A 23756-nucleotide genomic window follows, 5' to 3' on the forward strand; every position below is an offset into this window, starting at 1 on the left:
TTAATCAGATTTCTTATAAACCCAGATTACTGATCTAATGTAAATGTATAGTTGATGTATAGGTATTCTAATACACAGTGCTTGGACAAGTGCATATTGTAGGAAAATGCAAAACCAATTCATACTATATATTCCCACACGTCTTTAGCACTGAGTTTATTAAAAGCAAAACTTGTTTCCTCTAATGTCTTCACCTAAATTCTTGCTTGATGGTGTGTGGGAATTAATCATTTTCTAATTTTCATAGGTAAATGTAGTGGTCCATAGGGAAAACTACAGATGTTAGTGAATTTAATAAAGTAAATGAATTCGGAAAGGTTGCTGAGTCGAGGCTTACTTGCCAATAGGTTTAGTCAGCTGATTTACCAGATTGTGAACGTAATAATATTCTGCTGCAGCTCTTCCCTGATCAGGACAGCACAGGGGTGTTGGTGCACACTGTGGTGCGCGTGTGCTGAGTCAGATTTCTGCCAGAACTTTTTGATGAATGAACAGACCAGTTTGGTGCAAGACTTCAGTGCTGTGACAGAGTGCCATTTTCATTGCACTCCACCAGTATCTCAAACTGCTTAAAAAAGACAAAGACTCATGTTCGTCTTCAATTTTCCTGACACCCTAATATGTGCCCCTGACTGATTGTGGTCACAGCATCCCTGATTAGCATGCCCATTTACGTGTTCCTGCCAGCATTTCCGTAAATTGTCCCAAATCAGCCAATATGGTGCACTCGGAGCGCTCTGCAGGCTTAATGAGCTAGATTAAGACGGAAGTCATTTAACCCCTGCCTGCACCACACAAACATGCACACACGCACACACACGTATATGTACCGATAACAACGAAACAAGCATGAGCACACGCACACACACACACATGCAATATAACTACCTCACCTTCACCCTGTATTTCAGTAGATAGGAGATGGAGCGAGGCCATTATGCAAATGTCAGGTGTCAAGTGTAAATGAGATTGGAGGGATGGGAAACAGAAGTATTGAATATCACGCCGGCTCCCTTGGCAACTGCACTGAGGTAATGAGAGCATTCCAGGACTTTTGGCTGGCAAAAGCCTTCGTTACACTGAAAGATAGCAGAGTCTAAAAGACTGAATAAAGATTGTTAAGAGTAAGTCCGTTGAGTCGAGTTGATCTAAGGAAGACTGGATAACACTACCGACCTGCCTTTTTTCAGACTGAGAGCTTTCATAGTTGGAGTATGACTGAGCAAGGTTGTAGTTGTTGTTTATCGAATGGTCTTTAAATTGTAGATATAGATACAACGAGGGGTGGGGCTGCTGGAGAGAATAGAATGGTTTTCACTTGTAGATTAAACTGGAAACTGCTGTTTTTTTACTTAAAGTTATCATTACAAAGTAAATGATAATTGCACAATGTAATTGCTATAGAGTATTAACACCATCTGTGTTTTGATTGGCTCCACATAAGCCTGCTTTAACTGTGCAATTCTCTCTGTCAGTACAGAATCTCCTGAGGAAGTAAAGCCTCAATTTACAGTACAACCCTATGTGCTTTAATGCCTCCATTATAGACTTAATTAATGAATAAACTCACGCTTTTTCTCCCCATGTTTTCTTCCCTCCTCTCTCCACCCTGACGCCAACCCCTGCTGTAGTTATTTGTTTGCACACAGTACTACTCAAACTATGTTGGCCTACTACTCTGTATAGAGAAGGTTTTACTTTTCAGTGAACATACTTTGTTCTTCTCTCTTTTCTCCAAAGTGTTGATCTGTTTTTTAACAAATGTAGTGTGTCCTGTGTTGTTGGTAGGTTCAGGACTTTAAAGGAAAACAGAAAGGATCCAACATCTTTGCAACAGTGGCGAGTTGAAAAAATGGCTGTGTCCACAATTATAAAATCTCATGTTTTGATCGATAGGACCGTCAAATTAATAGGAGATCAGACAGGACTGTTATCCCTTATGTTATCTCGGGCTGCAATGAAAATAATGAAAAGTTTTAATTGAATCTCCGAAATCCTAATGGGATGAAATGTTTTCCTCAAGTTAAACTTTGAAACCAAGAGGTATTCAGTTTTATATCATATCACAGTGTTTTCCACATATATATATTTATTTGGGCAGCCTGCAATGTATTTCTACTTGTTTAACATAAGTGCACTCTCAGTTTAGTCAGAAACCGTCACTGTCGCTCTATAAAGATGACACACAGTCATTTACAAATGTTCTCTGCAGGTTATCTCACTATCTGCTGAAGAACTTTTGCCCGGCTGTTGTTAAGCACTGCTTTTATACATCTCGCTCTCTGCCTCTCAATTTATTTCACTCTTTTTTTTTTTTTTTTATCTCTCTGCCTTTCTAGTCTGTCTATAGCTGTAGGCTGTGTACTGATTATTATGACTCCTCGTGCCTAATCCTCTTTGCTTGTCTCTCCATCTCTCCTTGTTCCTCTGACTCCCGTCTTTATTCCTCTGTCCCTCTACTCTAACTGGGCCACTTACTGCTAACCTCAGCCCCCCTGCAAGAAAAACAGAAGATTAAATATTCCTGTAATTACTGAAAACTCAGACTACAGCTATTAGTTTAATAATGGATGCAACGTTGAAAATATAATCGTAGAAATGTCATGTAAATGTTAAACGGAAGTACAGCTCTCCTTTTTTAGATTCCGGTATACATTTTCAAAGCTGCAAGGAAAGAGACGTCTCATCTCAAGTCTTGGCAAATGTAAAGGTTTATTAAAAGAACACAAATTAGCATTAAGACCTTCTGCATCTCTTGTTATACAGTATGTGCTATCCGGATTTAGAGGAATAATTGCTCATGCCAGATAAAAGTTTTCCTTCTCCCTCTACCTGTGCAGCCTCAACAAGGCAATATATTTTCCGCCAAAGCTCTTCTCACATGTGCTGCCGACAGCAAGACATACAATATTATTCATGGGAGCTGATCAAGATGACAACTTACATGTAGACTGACACTGACATGCTTGTTGAAGAGCCAAATGGGGATAGTACGCCTTACTCTCTCCCTGGAGCCATGTTACAGTCACTAAACTAGATGCATAGATTCCTCTGCGTTATGTGTGTGTGTGTGAAGAAGCACCAAATGCAAATCCCTTGTAGCAAATCGGTATTTTCAATATTTCATGCCAACAGTGTAGCATGCTGAGGCGATGACAGTAAACTGGTACAAGTGGAAAACACATCCCCAAGACTTTTGGTCCCTGGGTTGAGTTGAGTTGACATTCTGTCTATTCCTGAGTTTTTCCTCATATTACGGCTTGGTGATCGCAAAATTTCCTCCGAAAATACTTTGATTATATTGCCGATAAGTAACAGTGCTTGACAATGTGCTGTTTTTTAACAAATTAATGGCAGTCTTTTAGGCAAGATAGCTTTGGTAGAATTAGCTGAATGTAATAAATGCTATTATTTCGGAAGTCGGAAAGGTAAGGGACATGAGTGTAAAAAATGGGAAAAAACGCCCATCAAAATTTTACAAAGCGAAAAAAGGTTTTTCAGACCAAAACCCCACGCTTAATTTTCTATCATAAATATCAAAGAAAAGCAGCAAATCCTCACATTTCAGGTGCTGGAACCCGCAAATGTTTGACATTTTTTGCAACTATCCAGCAATGATTCAAAATGTTGGCAGCTCTTTTATTTCAGTCAACAAAGCAGAAAACCCGTGTCATCAAAGACGGGAAATCCCAAAGTTAATCACCTGAATCCTCACAATCTAATCTCGAAGGCGCTTGCACTCTCACAAGTAATTCGACCCATCCCAGGAGTGTGTAGAGTGTCTCTCACAGGAACGCCTCACAGCAAACTGTATCGTTACCATGCGTTTCCTTCCTGCCTTGGTCCTTATTCAGATTCAGATCCATCCTTCTTTCTGGCATCAATTCCGAACCAATCCTTAGTAAGCAGTGCCTATCAGACCCTGATCAGTGGGGCTGCCACTTCCATCATAGACTCTCACAGATTTTATCATGCTCTCAATATTTAATGTAGTCCAATCCAATTTTTTGTCAAACCGACAATCTATTTCTTTATTAGTTAATGCAAATGTAGTTATTGTCTGCTTTGATAGATAATAAAGAAACACTCTCAGCTGACATTTCTGGCAATTATTAATCTGATGTGGACAGCAAACAGCAAATAGCTCAGTGGGACTCCTCCTCCTCCCCTCACCTCCTTTTGGTCATCCTGACAACTGAAATATTTTACGGACGCATTGTTTTTACCCATATAGCCATGTACATGAAAGCACATCGCTCTCACATCACGCCCCCTCTGCGCACACACCTGTCACTTTTAAAAGTGAAACACACAAAGTTAAAGGTCAGTGCCAGCTCAAGGTTATCTCTCTCCCCCGAGAGCCCTTTCAAGTAGACACACACACTCACGCAGAGACCAAGACATGACACTACAACAAGCAGGCTTGGACAGGCTATGAAAGGATCGATGAATAATTTAACCCCTAACATCATATTTCCCCTGGCAGTAATGTATACAGAAGGGGGCTTGCATGCGATGTGTGTGTGAGCGGATACTCGTGAGGTGTCCATCCACTTTTTGTGTGTGCCCCTATATGCTGAGAGGTGGCTATTTCAGCGGTGTAATGTGATGTGTGGGAGTATTATCAGAGCTGTAGGTATGACAGACACGCAGCCCTAGAGCTGACTTCCTGGAATTGCATTTTGTTGGCCGTCTCCAATATGAGACCTGTCACCTCGCTCCCTCCAGGCCATGCAAACTGTGATTGAGGCATTTCTGCGAGGTGTCACTATCAAGGGTGCGCGCTTGTGAGGGTTTTTGTGTTTCTGTCTATCTCCTTGTGCGCGACGGGTAATAGGCTGGTTTTCAATGCCAATGAAGAGTTTTACACAATTCACTCTCTCACCCCCTTGTCGTCGCTCTTTCTTCCTCTCTCCTTCGTTCATTTCAGTGTTTTTTCTGTCCTACCTCACTCCCTCCTTCCTTCCATCCGTTTCTTACCTATCTCCTTTCCACCCGTCCTCACCTCCTGTGCCCTCCTCCTCCCCCTCCTCTTCCCCTCGCCCTGTCAACACTGTCATAGCTTGGGGAGCCCTTCAGTGTATTACAGACCTCTCACCACTAGTTCTCTTTATGGCACTTTCTCTTTTTAAATTCAATCAGGCTTCAATGGAGCCCCCAGAACCATTTCAATTTACTACCTGGACGCCACAGGATGGAAAGTCCTACGCTAACATAAAGGTCTAAATAGAATGGAGGGCGAAGAGAGAGAGAGAGAGAGAAGAGGGATGGAGGAAAGGTTTGGCAAGGAAGGGAGGGGGTGTGTGTGTATTGAAACGGTGCCACGGAGAGATAACAGCAATGGAGTGGTAAAAATAGAGAGAGGCAGGGGAATTAGGGGAAATAGGGGTGAGAGAGAAAGATGAGGGAAAGGGAAGCGTCTGAAGCATTACAGGGGATAAGAGACCAGAGATGACAGCGGAGGAGAGAGAAAAAGGCGAAAAAGAGGGGTGGGAGATAGAGCGGGGGGGATAACGGACGTACAGTAAGGAGAGGGGGTGATAAATATAAAGTGTTTTTGTAATCAGAGGAGAATGTGATGTGAAACGGCTCCTGCCCTGTGGAAACCTGTTTGGAGGAATACATCAACCTTTTGACGTCTGTGATACTATGTAGTGCTGGTTTACTATGCGGGCTGGGAGGTGTGAGGACAAAGCAGTATATAACACACACATATCTGAATGGGAATGTGAAATGAAACTATTTTTGTTGTTGGTGCAAAGTTGTTTATACATATATATCTGTATTACCCTGCACGAGCACATTCCTTCACCTGAGGCCATTGTGTTTTGGAGGAAAAAAATCAAAACCATTGCCATTTCCCCACAACAATCCTTTTGACCTCGACTTGCCCGTTTTCTTCAGGGCAACTCTCCATTCACTCTCCCCTCTGGGCCAAAATAGACTCCTCATGTCCATCTTTGCTGCTGGCACTTTGTGTGTTGTGCACAGGTTAAGTGTTTTTCTCAGTAGTTTTCGGGGCGAATTGAAAAGTGCTTTCACACTTAGCTCTCCCAGGGATAGTTGCCATTTCGGTCTTGCTGAGTCACTCACTGAACCATGAGTGTCCTTCACTGGCTCAAAAAGACTATATCATCACCATCAACTCTGATTAGAAAAGAACATAATGTTTGCGTCTATGTGTCAGTGTTTACGAAGGTGAGAAAAGATGGTCCTAGTGCTCATTTAGTCATTTTGGTTCCCATGTTGCCCTCATACTACTTTATTATTTACTACTTGAAAAGTTGGTCGTGTGCGCAAACTTTTCCAAAGGCAGAAAAAATAAACAATGCCAGCTTAGCACTGGCAAATATATTTTTACTTGTTTCTTTTCTCTCTGGCTCTGTGTTTCAGCAGCTATATCATAATGTACTGTAGATAGTTGCTTTAATTAGGCCCACATCCTCCCGCCCATTCCTCATCCTTTGACCCAAAGTGCTTTAGCTCATACCGAAACTCAGAAGTAACTCAGAGAGAGAAATGTTAGGCACACAGGAGAGGGTTCACCTTGCTATTCCTCTGGGTGCCAAGACTTAAAGAAAAAAAAAGTAAGATTTTAAGGCAGGTTTTGATTTATCAGGATCTCTTTTCACCTGACTGGGCTATTCTTCAGAGAATCCTTAAACATAAAAACAACACTATAATCGTGATGAACTGAAACAAATACTATTTGTACAAGTAGAACAGTTAAATCCACAAATTGCTAAAATACTGCATTGAGCAGGAAACCCACCTTCTATATTATATCATTATTTAGTTCATATCCCTTCTGACTGATGGACGTTAAAGATGCAACATGTAGATTTTGCCACGAGTTGACTTCAAACAAATAGGGGGGCAGTATATCACCAGTGTAACCACTAACTACTGCTTACTGTAATGGCAGCTAGTTAGTTAGTTAACTCTGTTAGTTGTGCAGCTAATGGCCTGGAATGGGAGCTCAGAGTCGTAAACACTGATGAAAAAGGAAATGTCTGGACTAGCTGGTAAGCATGCTAACTACAGTTTATGTCTCTGCAACATAACACATAGACATCTTTGAAATAATGTCAAAACTCTATTTTCTTCACATGTTAATGAGTTTTTTTGTAATATTAAAAACTATTCATAGCTGTTTCCCTGGTTGTTTCAGGTAGTTTATTTTCAAGTTGTGTGTTTGGGCCCAAACCAGAGTTCAGTCTTAGACCACTTTATTTATGTGGTTTTTGTTTGTTTTGACAGGCCTCTTTTGGGCTAGACCAAACTGCATAAGCAAAGACACCCTGTTGTGGTTACTGTTTGTATCAGAATAGGAGTCACTTTGAGTTTAATTAAGACTTGCTTCCTGTATTCTGCTCAATCAGCTTTGTGTTTTCTTTTACTTCCTGTCTTACTTTCATAAAGCAGTGCCCTTCCCCCTGTTACTTTAAATGTCACCTGTGGGAGGCCACTTAATGCTCGGCTTGTTAATCAGACTTGTTTTTATAAGGAGGAGATGAACACTTAAATACTTAAGCATTGAGCAGAGTAAAATCAGACGAGGTACAGTATTTATCTGCACCTGCCTATCTGACTAGAGATTAGCGTGTGTGTGTGTGTGTGTGTGTGTGTGTGTGTGTGTGTGTGTGTGTGTGTGTGTGTGTGTGTCTCAACTGAGCAATTGGTGCCTGTTATTAAGAAAATAGGCGTTTAAAGGCACCCTACAGACACACACACATACACGCCATGGGAGCAGCCGTGAACAGTGCCGTCACCTGCCTCTCCGTCTGTATCGACATTGTACAGTGTGCACAATAGGAGTAATCTAGGCCTGGTAGCCTCCCATTGTGACATTGAGGCATCTTTGCCACTCTGTAGTCTTAATGGCTCAGTGAGCAAGATGCACCTCCCACAGCCCCTGTCCATTCATAGGATAGTGAAAGAGGAGAAAACAGAAAAATTGCAACAGTTAGACGGCCATCAAAAGTGAATGGGGAATGTGCTCTACGTTCTACAATACTTCATTTTAAATGGAAATAACAAGTCTTTACACAGCTGTAGATGCATCAGGTTTTTGAATAATACGACTGCTTTCTTTTTTCAACTCTTAATGATTAATTAATGATAGATCTAAAAGCATTTAACAAAGAGATGATTTACGGGCTTCATATTAAGCAGCATGTAATTGTCTCCACTGTTTGATGCTGCTTTTCCTCATAATAACTGATCCGCCCATTTACAGACTCATTAGTAAAGCTGGGAGTCCATCTTTATTCCCAAAAAATCTTGGTATTTACCATTCGGCTCACAGCGGAGACAGCCCATTATATAGAATACAGTGACAGACCTTCAGAAAAAAAAAGATGTGGGCCAGTGAATATTTGAAAGCTGATGTGAATGGGAATGAACCAGCAGTGGACAAGTTTGTACCCCTGCTGCTATGATTTCCTTGCCTGAGGCAACGCGCTAGGGAAGGTGTGTGTCTTTGAAACCAAGTTTTAGCGGCATGGGGGTTTTTCACAAGTAATGGATAAACCCATCACACACAACTGTGAATGTAATAATTAAAACATGGCCTGTAGACAATGATTCAGACTGAAATTCACTGGCATGCTATTATCATCGAGCAGGCCAACTAAAATAGAATTTACTATAATGATAATGCCTCAGCGTGACAGAACTGACTGCATTTTTTTTCACATTACCTCTGGACATGAGTTGACACAAATAACCCCAATGCTCCCAAATAGGCAGAAAAAAATCCATGATGAGAATTCCTGCAACCAAACTAGTGATGGCTGAATGCCTTATGTGGCAGTTTTAAGATTAATAATAAAAACAGCATCTATCTTTGCACATCAGTTCTTCATATCTGTACTGTATTAACCGAATATACCTCAACTACATTACTCTAAGACTGACGAGAGAGATAGTCTTGGGTTGAATTAGAGAGAGATAAAGAGATGGAGGGTGGAGAGCGCGCCATAGGAAGATGGAGGAGTAGGCCAGCAGCAGCGCTAAGGTGGTGATTTGTCTTTGAGGCTCTGTGGTGTTGGTGTTGGCAGCGTCAGCTAAACAAGGCCATCTCATTTCCTGTTGTCTGCAGGAAGCAGCTGTCTGCTACCGCTACTGCTGCTGCTGCTACCACTCAGAGCCCCTGGTCATCAATCTCCCCCGTTTTAATTGGTCTGCACCACACTGCGACGGGCCAACACACGCACACACACGCACGAACACACACACACACACACACACACACACACACACTGACAGAAATAGGTGCAGACACAAATGTGCACATGCAAGCAAGACACGTGTGGATGCACACACACATGCACACACAGACTGAACATCTGTAGAAAATATACACCTGCTTACCTCTGTCACACACAGATAACCACTAATGAACATCGCACACGTTTTCAGACATCAGACTTGGCTTGAGCATTTCTCCTTATAATGCATACTGAGCCTACATATTCACTAAATGCTACCATCCCCAGAGTGCAAACAGCATTCTTTATATCAGCCACTGATAAAAGCCTTACATTCATATACAGCTTTGGTTGTAATGGGCCGTTTTCACATAATTTGACCTTGGTACCGTATTAATATGAAAGCAGTTTAAACATAATAACAGTTCCTATGAAGCCTTGATAGTTTATGATACAGTGAGCCAGCATGCACAATGCCAGGACGGAACCCAACTATCATTAATTGTAATTTTTTGGACCTGTAGCATGACGTGTCAGAATTTCTTCTGTGATAAAGGCCGTATTCGCAAGCAATGATTTCATGAGCCAGTTCAGCTGGTCGGTTATTCATCAGCTGTCAAAACTTACAATCAATACTCACCCCAAATCCCACTCGAATAACCATACATAATTTATTTTTCTTTGGGTCAATTTTATCCTTTAAGTGGATACAGAGGAGGCCCAGGTGTCCCTAAGGAGGATCCCTATAGTCCAACAATAATTTAAAAGATGAGTTCCCTCAAAAATGCCCACAAAACAGTTGTCGAGCTTCACAGCAAAACAGCATTACAGTGTTCTCCTTCTGTAACTTCTGAAGTAGATAGGAACAGGAACAATAAATGGCTCTCTACCGTTCAACTTGCATGATCTAAGTCTTTGGAAGCCCCAAAATCCCAAATTGATTTAAAAAGACGTTATTTACACCCCTTTTCAAGGCTAAATCTCTGCTGTCACTGCTAAGCTAAAAGCTTTTATCCTGTCTGAAATGGGTGCATTTCCAAATTGCACCCATTTTATGGGTTTATTGTCAGTTGTTTGTATACTATACAAACAACTGACTATAAAATTCCCCATCTACCTCAGTTGTAGTTGTTGTGGGAATCTTGCAACGCTGTTTTGCTGTTGAGCTCCAGAAATGTTTTGTGGACTATAAAACTTCACCTGACTTTCCACTGGCCTCAGGGTGAGTAGATAATGACTGAATTTTCATTTTTGGCTGAGCTTATCCCTCTAAGGAATAGTGTGCTGATATTCCATCTCAAGACAGAAGCTTTTGGATTAATATCGGGATCACAAGTTTAATTCTGCTCATGCCTCTATACCTGTATTTGGTAGAAATCTGTTTAAGTATCTTGTCACATTCTTACAAAAACACTTTTATAAGTGCCAACTCACACAAAAATTGAAGTCTGTAGCCACGTTTCTATTTAATTGGGGAGCTTTTGCAAAGCCTTTGGGAAGCCTTTCTCTAATGATCTGAAAATATTTCTTTTTCATTTTAATGTGCACTGCTGATCTCTCTTTTTCTTTATGTGTGCTGAGGTCAAGTTGAAATAATGGGGGGGAAAATAACTGATGGTTTGTCTCACAGTGACAGTCCATTCTGTATGATATCCATTGTGGTCTATGGTTGGCTGGTGTGTCTATGTTCGGTTACAGCAGGATGGACCTCTGTTTTATATCCTATTAGCCTCGCTCTCCCAAGGTAAGGTCCTGATTATGAAGCCCATTTATACCTGCTGCTGTAAGCATGTGGACACACACAAGCACACACACACTCGCTCACATAATTTACATAATGCATTTTTGCACCTTCCCATCGCCTTCCTCTCGTTCTCTCTTTTGTTCTCTTAAACAAACACACACTCATGCCCCCCCTTACTCCTGCAAACCCACACACACACACACACACGCTCTCACACATGTGCAAACACACCAAAAGCCTTCAGCGTATGTGATGCAGCATGAGGGGCAAGGGCAGGGTATAAACAGCAGGGAGTCTGGCACAGGCGTAGGCGGTGTGTGGGAAGACCATATGCATTTCACCAGGCACTGATGAAAACACGCTCGTACACTTAATCACACATGTTTGTCACATGAAAAAAAACAACAAAAAAACCCAATATATTCACCCATCTCTTTCCTTGTGTCTTTGTCTTTGTCTTTGTCTTTCTTGCTCACACACACATCCACATACAGCAAATCCTGTACAGGTTTCAGATGGTACACACCAACTGGAATCTTAATTCTTCCTCAAAACCATTTGTGATTGGTGGAAAAAAAAAAACTTAAGTCAACTGGTCTTGCAGTGTGAGCTGGTGGAAAAAGCTGACGCAGTGCCATCCAGTGGTGGTGGTGGTAATTGAAACATGAACCTGAAAGTATATTTTTAAGCAGTACATTTCATGGAAAAAAAAGGATCTGGATCAAGCCTGTAGTTGTACAAAATGCCATTTTCTCTCATCCATCTTTTCAATTTTCTTCTTCTTTAATGCAGTACTGAACCATGTGCTTTGAAACCTCTTGAGTAGGTCTTTATATTCTCGGGTGTGACTTCATTAATTTCACACCGCTGTAGAAATAAGTAAGTAGTGTGTATTGGAGTGTTTAATATTCCCTGAGAATCAATATTGAATGTGCAGTTGGATAACAATTAAAAGCTGCAGTTATAGCAGTTATTGTCTCATCCATTGGAATAAAAGCTAATGTTGGTTGTGCCATAAAAACCATAAAGTGTCACCATCCATTACAATCCTCTTATGACTCTGGAATCTACCTGAAATGACTGGGTAGTGCTGCGGGTGGGAATAATTGCATATAGATAAGTGCTTTCAAGTGTCATTGGATGTGATGTATTGATGTATTGACATGTGGCTTTGTCACATGTGTGTGACAAAGACAGAATGATTTTGTATGTGCAGCGGACGCACGCCTGCACTCTCCCTCCATCTCTCTTGGTTGGCAGAGGTTCTGCGTGTCCTGTCCTTGGTGTGTGACAGGTCTTTACAGAACAAGCCTTCCTCTCTGGGCGGCGAAATCAGAATTCACCATAGCTGATGGGTTCGTGCCTGGGTGGAATTCTGGGAGATTTAAAAATGCTGACTCTCTAATCGATCTTAGCACACTCTTATTCTGCTGTCTTTCTTAAATCTTTGTCTTTATCCCATTCCTCTTTCAGCATCATTACGCCGCCGCTGCAGATAGAGATGGATGATGGGATCCCAACCCTTTCCATTTAAAGAAGCATTTGTTACCTTAGGTTTAGTTCCTGGTGGGAAACGAATTCTGAGCTGCTGCTATGAAACATCTTTGTGCCCGTCTCTTCTCATTTGTTTCAGCTGTCTTAAAAAAAAAAAAATCAAACCTTGGCTTTCTCTGAATAATCAGAGCCATTAAGATGCAGTGGGTTCGCTCATTAGCCAAATCCCTGTTGGTATAAATACATTATGCCATCTAGGAAAGTTATTTCTTGATGTACATACACATAGGGCATGGCATCTACAACTATCCAGCTCCAGACCCTAGGCTCTGACATCTGTTTTCTAATGACAGATAATTACATGCTGTCAAGTGCAATCATTAGCAATGTTGCTGCTAAGAAACTAGGGACTGGAGTGGGACTGGTGCAGCCATATTGGTTCCAGTGGAGACAACGCACCCTGAAGGAAGCATAGGGATGCTACGGCAAACTCTCTCTGAATTTTAATATGATTCTGGGTGTGTCAGAGTGACTGTGCATATTCATTTGAGAGTGTGTGTGTGATGAGTTCCTTGTACATGTGAGACTAGCAGCAAGTGGACAAATAAAGGTGAAGTCAGTCTATAGTCTTCTAGATGGCTGGAGTTTATTCACTTAGAGTAAAGTGGTATCTGTGAAAGTTGCAAATTATGCAAAGGCTAGTTTACAGTGGAGTTCAAGAACCGCATAAAGCATGCAGTTGTATTATCTAACCCTAAACCTCACCTCCCTGATGGATACTGGCCCGTTACTGTACACCATTGCTACAGTCCTAGTTTTCGACATTCAAATTAAATTCCTCCCAACAAAATGTCCTACCTTTCCTGTCTAACTGAGAAATATGTGACTTTACAGAAGCTAGACACACTTGAAATGCTCCCTTTAATCATTTGGCTTATAAAAAGTTTAAAAACAGCCAAAACTAGTATATGATTAGTCTCCTCTTGCATAAGACAGATTGGGCAGAAATCATCACAGTTGAGAACATGGAAATGTTAAAAAAAAAAAAAAAAAAAACTTTTTTTTTTTTGGGGGGGGGGGACATTTCCCAAATAAGACATCATGTCAAGCATCTGCTTTTCTTTGATACAATTTAGCATTGTTTATTAGCTGATTAATTATTTATTTGTTGTTACTGATCAGTAGAAGTCAGTAAATCAATTTGCACCAGCATTGCAAAATCACTCTTGATCTTCTTGTCCTTTTTCAAACATATAATTCTAACTCTCTTCTTGTAACTGACGCCTACTATCACAACCTTTCCTGCGTGCCAGTCTGTGTGAATGTCTGCCACGGAATTTTTTCGGCCAAGTGGAGGTTCTGTGTGTGTGAGGGTAGATAAGCAGATTATTTAAGGTTATTAAGATTTCACACACTGGGGCGAGTCTACACAGTGTAGTCACTGCTGTGTCCCTGCAGCGCCTCCACCGCATCTCCTTAGCGACTTGGCTGACACCTCCGCCATGTACAGCTGCCATATGGTTGGCTGGTGTGTTTTGCTGTCACCTGGCAATGAAACCGACATTGTTAATGTCACATCACGACCAATTATAACAGCCTCATAAGCTGAAGCGGACACAATTACTGAATTCTTGTGGTTCTGAAAGGATTGGAAGCATCCTTTGAATGAGTGGTGTTTTTTTCAAGTAAATGAAGGCTATTTAAGGAAGCATGCGTGCAATTTATGGATTTTTCTGACATTAGTTCGGCTTGTATGTAGTACAAAGTGAACTGAGTAAGGCCTTTACTTATTAACTGTACACAGAAATCTTATCGTGTAACAAAAAACATTACTTGATGGATGTTACCGGCTTTTTATATTTAATGCAAAGAGACATGCTCAAAGAAAATACCTTTTTGGTAATGTAGAGGAACCTCAGCCAGAGAAGCCAGATCTCTTTTCTGAAATATCGAGCAGTTTCTCATGATAACTGGTGAAATGATGTCAATTTAGACCAATGTAAAGTCAAGCTGAGTTGTAGCCCCAAGACATCAAATGAGTCTAGCTGTCATTCTTCGGTGAGAGGTCAGGCTGTCTCACCATGTTTCTGTGTAGGAGGTTTGGCTCAGAGTACGGGTTTCTGCAAATGGCCTAGGCCCTGCAAAGATAGTGTTCTTTTGAGTTTTCGGTGCTTTGTGATTCATTTGCAGTTGAGAGAACTTTATAGCTTTTGACTGTGTGTGTACATTAACTTGTTTGGTGTCATTTGTTATCACCAGCATCATCTTTACCAGAAGCTGTTTTTCTCCATGCAGTATGTCAGCGAGGTAGACATTTTGAGGATGCGGTTGTAGCGATAATGAGCTGAGAGAGAATTTCGTTCTCAATCCATTTGGAAATGTTTAAGCTCCGCTCTGCTCTGCCTCGTGTTATTTATCCATTTGCATTTTAACCCGCCTCACAACTTTATATTCAAAATGATTTCTCTGAGTTGTGTCACAAAACATTCTGTTTAATGCGTGTTGGTGTCTTGCTCAGTCAACTTATACTCTTAATGTGAACACTTAGGGGACACATGCCTCGACAGTGCTTTTAGCCCGGTTACCGTGGCTAAACTTCCCTTGCAACACCCATGGGCCGCATATCGTTGTGAAGCGGCCTGCGGCTCGGCTCCAGATGGCCGTCTGGATGCACAAAGCCGTTTTACTGCCTCGTCCCTGCAACATTACTCAAACGTTATCACCCCTGCCTACAAAAATCCATCTGCTCACACACGCTAACTTGAAGATCCATCATCTTGACACTTGTATTGAACAATGACAATAATGACAGCTCGAGATGGATCTCAGAACAACACGATGCACGCTTAAACTGGCAACTTTTGTCCTAAGATCGATACTTGGAAATGAAGTTGTCAGCAGAAATTGTATTTTTCTTGTAAAGGAGGAGCGTTTAAGTTGTGCTCTCTACATATTTATGCACAGAAGCTGTATATCTGGCCCCCATTGTTTTGCAAGCTTGACGGTTTTAATGAGGCCACAGAAGAGTTTCTCCTACTTAACTTTCCGTTGTGGTGGAGTGTCAGCGGGGATCAATGAAGGATTTAGAATAGGTTCAGTTTCCTCGCTCACTCTGTCTTTCTCTTGCCCACTCTGAAGCACAAGTATGCACGTACCCATACACATGCGCACGCACACACACACACACACACACACACACACACACACACACACACACACACACCTCAACTATTGCTGACTAATTGGGTACATATGCTGAGTAGTGTGATCTTGCAGCTTGTGCTCCATGTGTTTTTATGGGTGCAATCACCTGTTTGTATGTTTAAGCATCCTTAACTTAAGCTAATCAATCATCGACATCCGCTGATCTATAGTACCTGCATAGACTGCGTACTCTTGGTTGTCTGCAGTGCTGCCGCCTCCTGATTCCCACTCCGTTTCTAGGGCAATGGAGTTTTCTGCTGCTTTTTACAAATGGCTTTGTCCATCCACATCACCATCTAGAGTCATCTTTGTAGCTGCGCTCTGGATTTATTTGTAGTTTCTGTCCTCCCCTTTTCACAATTTTCTCACATAAAACATTTTTCTTTGTACTCTTACTGTCAGTCTCTCGCTTTTTAAGTTCAGTTCATATATATTACAAGTCTTGTAGGTCAAAGAATTATTTTATGACGACTTTGATTTATTTGTGCATTTATATGTGCTGAGCACTTGATGAAGCACTCGCTCTTGCATGGTTTGCCCTGTGGTGTGTGTGAGACTAGGCCAGTGACCAATGATTCCCTGACAAATGAGGTGTGCATGTGCCTCCACCAACCCATACATTACTGTCTGACCCTATCTGACCAACCAGGATCCAGCTTTGTGGGAGAAATCAGAGGGCATGCATAGTTGAGCCCGGATCGGTTTATGCCAAAAGTACTGGAAATACTGTCTGTAGTTGCAGCTATTTCACCAACTAGAATATTCCTTAAAATTGTATTAAATCGTTAGGGTTTCTCTACACTTTCAGTCCTGTTGCACACAGTCACATCTGAGAGTTGCCTGGTTTAACCAAAGTCTTGCACTAATGGTCCCAAGCAGCTCCACTGGAACCCTTTATGTTAACTATCTTGCTCAAAGGCGCCTTGAGAGTCACAAAGCTTTCCAATATGACTTCCCATGGCAGATCTTACACTCCCAGTCAATGTTGGACTCATTGATGCAAAGTGACTGTGTTGCTGGTTACAAGCCTGTGTCTCATTGCTCCAGTGATAATGGTTCAAAACACTTTGGTGGTGAATTAGCCTCCGTTCACAGGTGGGGTTAAGTCCTACCTGTGCTTATGTTTTTTGCTCTTGACTGCTCTGCACAGGTTCATTCAGGAGATAGAGATGAATATGGGGCCAGGCCAGGCCAAGCAGTGCCAGCTCCGAGCCTTCCTCACTTACTACATCAATGACCTCTTCCTCAACCAGGTAAGTGAAATGAAGTGTATGCCTTTTATACTTTCGGACAGAGAAGCATACCACTCTCAGCGATGCTTTAGTTGAACGCTGGAACCTTCCCAGAAAAAAAAACAAAAACAGTTTTCATAATAAAAATCTCAGCTGTAAGATACTGGTAACACTAAGTAACAAGTCACACTCTGTTTGTGTTATTTAATAGCTGGAACCTTTCCTGTTATATTAGATTAGAACATTTCCACTGATGCAATTATGGGGCTTGTAGTCTTGAAAGTCAATTAGCCTTAATGTTGTACTGTACAGCGCAATTCTTTTATAGAATGGGGAATTCATGACCCTCCTTAATCTGACTCTGTTGCCTTCATTAGTTGGGCTGGTTAGGTTAGGCATGAGGAGTGAGATTGGTTAGGGTTAGAGTAAAAATATCAGGGTGAAGTCAATCAGGGGCAGAATAGGGATAGAAATAATGACTCTCAAAAATGGCTTAGTGCTGGTGATTCTACTTAATCTCAACATTGCCTCAGTAGAGTGCCACCTCTTCTTCCAATGTGTTGGTACATATAAACCCAGAAAGAGATAAGGTTTCTGCGTTATTTTAAACACCTTTCTCATCTTTACATGTGCTGATTTGTTAAGTGTTTAGACAGTTCAAACTATTTATTTGTTTGTACTGAACACAAAAAAATGTATGTGAACTTTTCTTCAAACTGTTAGGTTCGAGCAGAGATTAACAAGGAAATCGAGGCAGTGAGTAAGGCAGCTGACCCGTTGAAGATCCTTGCCAGCGCTGACACCATGAAGGTTCTGGGAGTCCAGAGACCCCTGCTGCAGGTGAGGAACATCATACACATCTACTGAACATTCTCACACTGAATATATACTTATGTAGGACAAAATACACATCGTACTGTATATAGTTAGAAAACAAACAACCTGTTTGTTCTGCACCGTTTCCCCCTTTGTATCCCCGCCTAATGGAGGAGGGCTCTCTTGAGTACAGTCACCTCGCAGTTCTCCCTGAGATCTCAGTTGGTTCAGGGGCACACACACATAGACACACGAACACTTTGGCCCTCTCTGTTTCACTCTCAGATCATCATACCCACCCTGCCATCTATCTCACAAGATCATAATTGCAGTTGAAATAGTGCTTGATCTTTGAGTTTATAGCTGTTATAACACTTACACCCAACCCCTGTATCTACCACTCACTGTCTCCTAGGCTGTTTTCTACAGAAAGCAAGTCTGTGATTATGGTGGCTGAACTAGCCAGAGAAGTTGAGGGGTTTTTTTTTGGCTCAAATTCAGTCTGCAGTCACACATGACACACACACCATGAGTGTATCATTGCAGGACCACACGAGCAGCAAGGATGTGCTTGTCTTTCCTCTGGTCTTACCCTCCCCTACAGTGCCCGGTAAAAAGAAAAAACATGAAGGTCCCTCTCTAGAGCCTGTGCTTGGTTTGTCTGGTCTGGGCTACTGTAGAAACATGGCGGACTCCATGAAAGAGTACTCACTCCCTCTAGATTTAAAAGGTTCACTCTAAGGTAAAGAAAAGCCAGCAGTTCTTGGTTTCAGGTGATTATACACTGATGAAAACAGATTTATAAATATAATGTATTTAATTTCTGCCAATATATACCCCTAAAGCCTTGTCAGTATGTATTTGTCTATGTGTGTGTCCGTGTTAGAGTGATTTCTTCAACCTGTTCCCTTGAAAATGGTCGATGTGCTCGCATTAAAAAACATTTCGTGCCTTACTCCTAGTGGTATTTTGCAAAGCAGATGTTGTTTTTTTGAGTCGTGATGTTTTTGAGATGTCTACCTCTACAAATGTATTCTGCCACTGCAGTACAACAGAGATAAATGGAATTTCATTTGTGCTGCTAAAAATTAATTTAATTTATTTATTTATGTATTTATTTATTTATTTTCAGAGAAACAGTCCAAATTAAAACTTATCTATGAACTGGAAAATGTTAACCAAAAAATTAACTGATAGTGACTGCCTCATTAACTGCACCACATTTAACCACAGGCTCATCTTGCTGATTTTGGCAGCCTTTCCTATTCAAAACAGGCTCATGGCAGGTTGAAGATTACAGCAGTGCCAAAGTCAAGATCCAGACAGTTGGCAGGGTTTTTCTATGTCTCAGCTGTCAGATATTCTGATGTTTGGTGGAGTATGGCTCTCCGTGTCGACAGTATTGTAAAAGGGTACGTTTCTCACGCACACACATTTTTTTGACAGGTCTGTGTGTGATGTGTGTGCGTTTGTCTTTGTCCACGCGGTTGTCAAGGAAGACAGTGTCCCAGAGAGGTAGTTTTGTTTGTGCTGTGGGTGTTTGTGTGGCATTCCTTGGATTTGTGTGTGTCAGTGTGTGTGTGTTTGCTTCTGTCAGAGCCTTCCCGTCTGTGTGCCTGGTTCTCTCACAGGGAGGGAACAGCGGTGGCAGATCATTACAGAGAGAGAGACCGTGGGCGTTTGGAGTTCAGCGGGGTTTGTTTACGGCTCGGGCCCCTCCTTAACGAGGAGTGCAGCATCTTGCTAATTATGCTGCTGTGGCTAATGAGCCTTTCTGCTGATAGTGAGGAGTGCAATAAAACACTCCTTTTGTTTGGGCTTTTTGCCTTTTTAATTGGGCTAAATAAAAGAGCCTTCCGCTCTTCTTCTCCTGCCATTCACATTCTAGGGTCAGGATGGCATTCGTGTGTGTTTTCCGTACTTTTTTCATGTGTGTATTTGTGTCCATGTGGGTCTGTTTTGCTACCTGTGTATGGTTGTGTTTTTGCTCTCCAATTTCAGAGCCTTCCCACTGCTTTCTTTCATGGCCTTCATCTACTGTGTCACTGTTAAGAGAGACTCTTTTCTTCTTTGCAGTGTTTTTATTCATTTAGTTGTCATGAGAGCTTTGGATAAAGGGCTGTGACACCTTTTTATGAAGAAGTTATTAACTTAAGAAGGGTTTTTGGGTGTGCACAAAATACTTAATGTCAGGAGCTTTGACTGGCCATTTGGCGAATCTACCAACTTTTTAACTGACACGGATAATTAAAGATTATACTGACAGTACTATATAATGGACTATAACTATGAAAAGAGTGTCCAGTAATGGAGCAGATGGGGTTGTGTGTGCATATGTGCACCTTTGTCTCTCCATATCTATGCACGTCACTGTATGTGCTCCCTGTAAGTGCCATGATACTTCCTGCGCCAGGTGTTATCAGAGAGAGACACACACCGCTGGCATCAGCGCCGGCGCGGGTGACAAGAGGGAGAGAGCTCGATATCGCTACACCACATTAAACACACTGTCTCATACACCTTGGCTGCAGCCACATACGGGACACCATAGGGGAGCACATTTTATGGACGCATCTGCTCTCCGCAACCACTGAAGCACACATTAATGTGTGCAATAGTTGGAGGATAGCGTTTAGCCTGTGTGGTTTTGTATGTTCTGGAAACGAGCTGAAGAGTTTAAGAGCCAAGCAGAAATGTAATGGCGCACATGCATATGCCAGTACACACAGATCTTTTTTAAGACTCATGGATAGCTGCAGCTCCCCTGCAGCTTTTCCATATACATGAAATGTATATTATTTTCTGACCCTCTGCTCTATGATACGGGATAAGCTTACCTCTGGTCCTCTTTTGCCTCCACCTTGCAGCATGAAAAGAATATTTATGGATGCATTTCCATAGCATTAACTTTTGGAGTGGACCTATATTATTAAATAAATTTATGTTATATGAATTATTTGACCCTTTGTCAGTGATATCTCCCCAGCAGAAATGGACAAAGTGACTATGTGGAGACACCGCACATGAGTCAAGGTGAATATCGCACCTTAGTTGTGCTTTAACAGCCTATAATAAGCAATACACATGCAGTCTGGGCTTAGGTTAATAAGAAATATTGATACCGGCGATGATTTGCCTATCACGAGGCACCAGCAGTGTCAAATACTGCATTTATATATCATGTACATATATTACATAATAATGATATGATTATGAGTCTGACACGGGCTATATATTGTCCACTAGGAGCAGGAGATAAGGGCTGGCTAGGACAGTATATAGTTCAGAGGGAAAGGTTAACGTCCATCTGTGTGTCTGTGTGATAGCATAGCCTCAGCTGATAAATCTCTGGAGGAACAGTGGTGTTAAAGAAACAAGGAAGGAAACCAAGCCACACAGCTTTATATTTTTCTATATCTATTAGCTTATGTGGTATCTGGCTTTCTTGCTCGCTTGCTTGATGTTCCTTTTGCTCTCAACCTTTCATCTATTGTGACCATTTTTATCCCGCTCTTTATTCTTGTTTTTCCCTCATTTTTTCTTTCATGAAATAGGCTCCAGTACACAAACATACACGCCGCGAGCCCTAGCGGTGTGATGCTATCTGTCCAGCTTTGGTGTTGCCACTGATTGATTCATTTAATTAGAGTTAGATTGAGGGAGAAACGGCAGAGGGGGGAGAGAGAGGTGGGGAATAGAATAGAAGGAGAATGTAGGATAGGGAGGGTCTGGTCACTCTGTTGGATAGCTCTGGAGATTGGCTCCATTAATCTTAGTAGCCCCCCCCGTTTTGTCCCCTTTTTGTGACACACTAACATACAAGCATACACACAATGTGCACCTACAGCGTCACATAAGTGCAATGGAAAAAAAAACGGCAAAACACCAAATTGGTGACTGCACTTCCCTGCCCGGAAGACAGCAGTTTAGAGCCACCTGCATGCCCACTCATAGGGCGTGGTTGTGTTTCATGAGTGCAAATGAGTTGTTTATTTTTTGCTTGTTTACTTCATCAACCAAGACCACACCAGAGCTGTAATCACACTACACATAGGTCCTCTCTTTTCAGCTAAGTATCATTCAGCTTTTCCTCTAAACAATAGCTGCTAACTAGCCTTTTTTGTATTTGCATATACCAGTGTGTGTTTGTGTCTGTGCAGTCACTGCCCCTACATTTGTATTAATTCAGTACGTGCCTGTATTTGGCTGTTTTGGGGGATGTTTGAATACACACATAACGTGTTCTGGAGCCACATAAAGGCTGGTTTCATTCTCTCACTGTCAGCTGCCAGAGCACTCACTGCATTACAGATATGCTGAACTGCCAATGGCCTGCTAATGATGTTGACCTTTTAAATTTCATATTCACATGTAGCTTCGCGAGAGAGGAGCTGTACACGCATATACACGTGTTACATGCACGCGCGCCCGCACACCCACCTCCAATAACAGTAATGACACTGACCTTTTTATTTGTGATGATGTGTGTAGGCAATGTTTATTTGTGGGGGGTTGATCGCTTCCTGTTGATTGGCTCCCTGCTGCCCCCACTAACACCCATACACACACACACACACACACACACACACACACACACACACACACACACACACACACAGCAGAGATTAGAGGTTGGAGGGGCAGGTGGGGGGGACCTTCTCTTTATTAAGGAGACTCTCAGCACCCTGCTCCCATCAGCAGACACAGCAATCACAACACAATACACCTGTTAGCAGCATCAGCCGTGCCCTGTGATTGGGACACAAGTGGGAGTGGGAGGAAAGGGGAAAGAGGGTGGTATGTTTGCACACATGCCCTACCCCCACACATAGACACAGACATTACAAGGACCAAAACCAAAAACCGAAACCCAGGTTTATTAGCGAAACGAGAATCTGAAAGCGAAACTGCACAACACCCATTTTAATTCTGCCAAAATAGGCCTGTTCACACTGAAATAAATATTCCAAATGCTTTTCCATTTAGTCCAAATAGTTTCTGGAGCCCTCTGCTACATTATCTGTCTTGAAATGGATTGTGCCTAAGCATCCAGTTGACAATTCTACAGCTGTTAAGAGTTATCAAGGAATGAGGCACCTCAATAAAAAAAGAAAAAGAAAAATACCGCTCTCATTCGCAGCAATTTTGGCTGCACTTGAAATGAGTCCCTCCAATCTCCTTTTCCTCCGCTACAAAGAGAGACAACGTTGTAATCACTAAGACAACGTGGCGGTTTCCGGTGGATTATTAGATTTTGCGTTCTCACCTCAGCCTTACTTGAACTTAGGTGATGTAGCGTATCTCAAACAGGTTAGAATCACACTTGTGCTCTTCAAAGTTCAAGAAGAGGTTGTAGAATGAAAGGATAATTTCCTGAATCTTTGTTCCTTGCTCTTGGTTCCTCTGCCCTAAAAGAAAGTTGCAGTCATCAATCTTCCAGCTCTATAAAAATGTCTTTTAAGATTTGAAAAGGAACACTGTGCAGTTACACTGGCACAATAAGTGCACCAAAACACTTTGGAGTTTAAACTTCCTGCTGCTTTCATATTGACTTCGAATTTGAGTCAGTGTGATTTCAGAGATACTGAAATTTCGGGCCGCCTATAACAGTAACTTTCATTATTGATTAATGTGCTGATTATTTTTACAATTAATCAGTTAATCCTTTTGTCTATAAAAACATAACAAAATTGATCAAAAGCTTCTTTGAGTGATCATATTATGTCATGTCACATAAGAAATGTAGTCTAATTTCTTACTGAATTAGATTAAACTCTTAAGTATTTGTGTTAACCTTATATTTCATTTTATACAAGCGTCTTTTAATTCTTGGTCAGTTAATTTAAAAATGTTATACTTATGTAATTCATTATTCAGTGAAGTTTGAACCATTTACCATGACATATCTTCATTTTCGCTTTTTAAATATAAAGATATATTTAAATGTATTTCTGTGCAGGGCGTTGTATTTGAATAATAATCCTAAATTCTATGCCGTGTGTCACATACTATAGTATTTATTAGTTGTTTTTTTTGATAAGCTGTTTCCTCCAG

At 41.5% G+C, this 23756-nt stretch overlaps 1 protein-coding gene across 1 annotated transcript in view; it reads left to right on the plus strand.

Moving 5' to 3' along the window:
* exoc4 (exocyst complex component 4) overlaps positions 1-23756 on the plus strand; it is a 116229-nt gene that overhangs the window by 56140 nt on the left and 36333 nt on the right. The window contains exons 12-13 of the mRNA XM_030439459.1: positions 16805-16907; positions 17610-17726. Of these exons, the coding sequence (XP_030295319.1) occupies positions 16805-16907; positions 17610-17726 (220 nt within the window). The remainder of the gene's footprint in view (positions 1-16804; positions 16908-17609; positions 17727-23756) is intronic.

The sequence above is a fragment of the Sparus aurata genome, chromosome 14 (assembly GCF_900880675.1).
Source record: "Sparus aurata chromosome 14, fSpaAur1.1, whole genome shotgun sequence".
Lineage (NCBI taxonomy): Eukaryota > Metazoa > Chordata > Actinopteri > Spariformes > Sparidae > Sparus > Sparus aurata.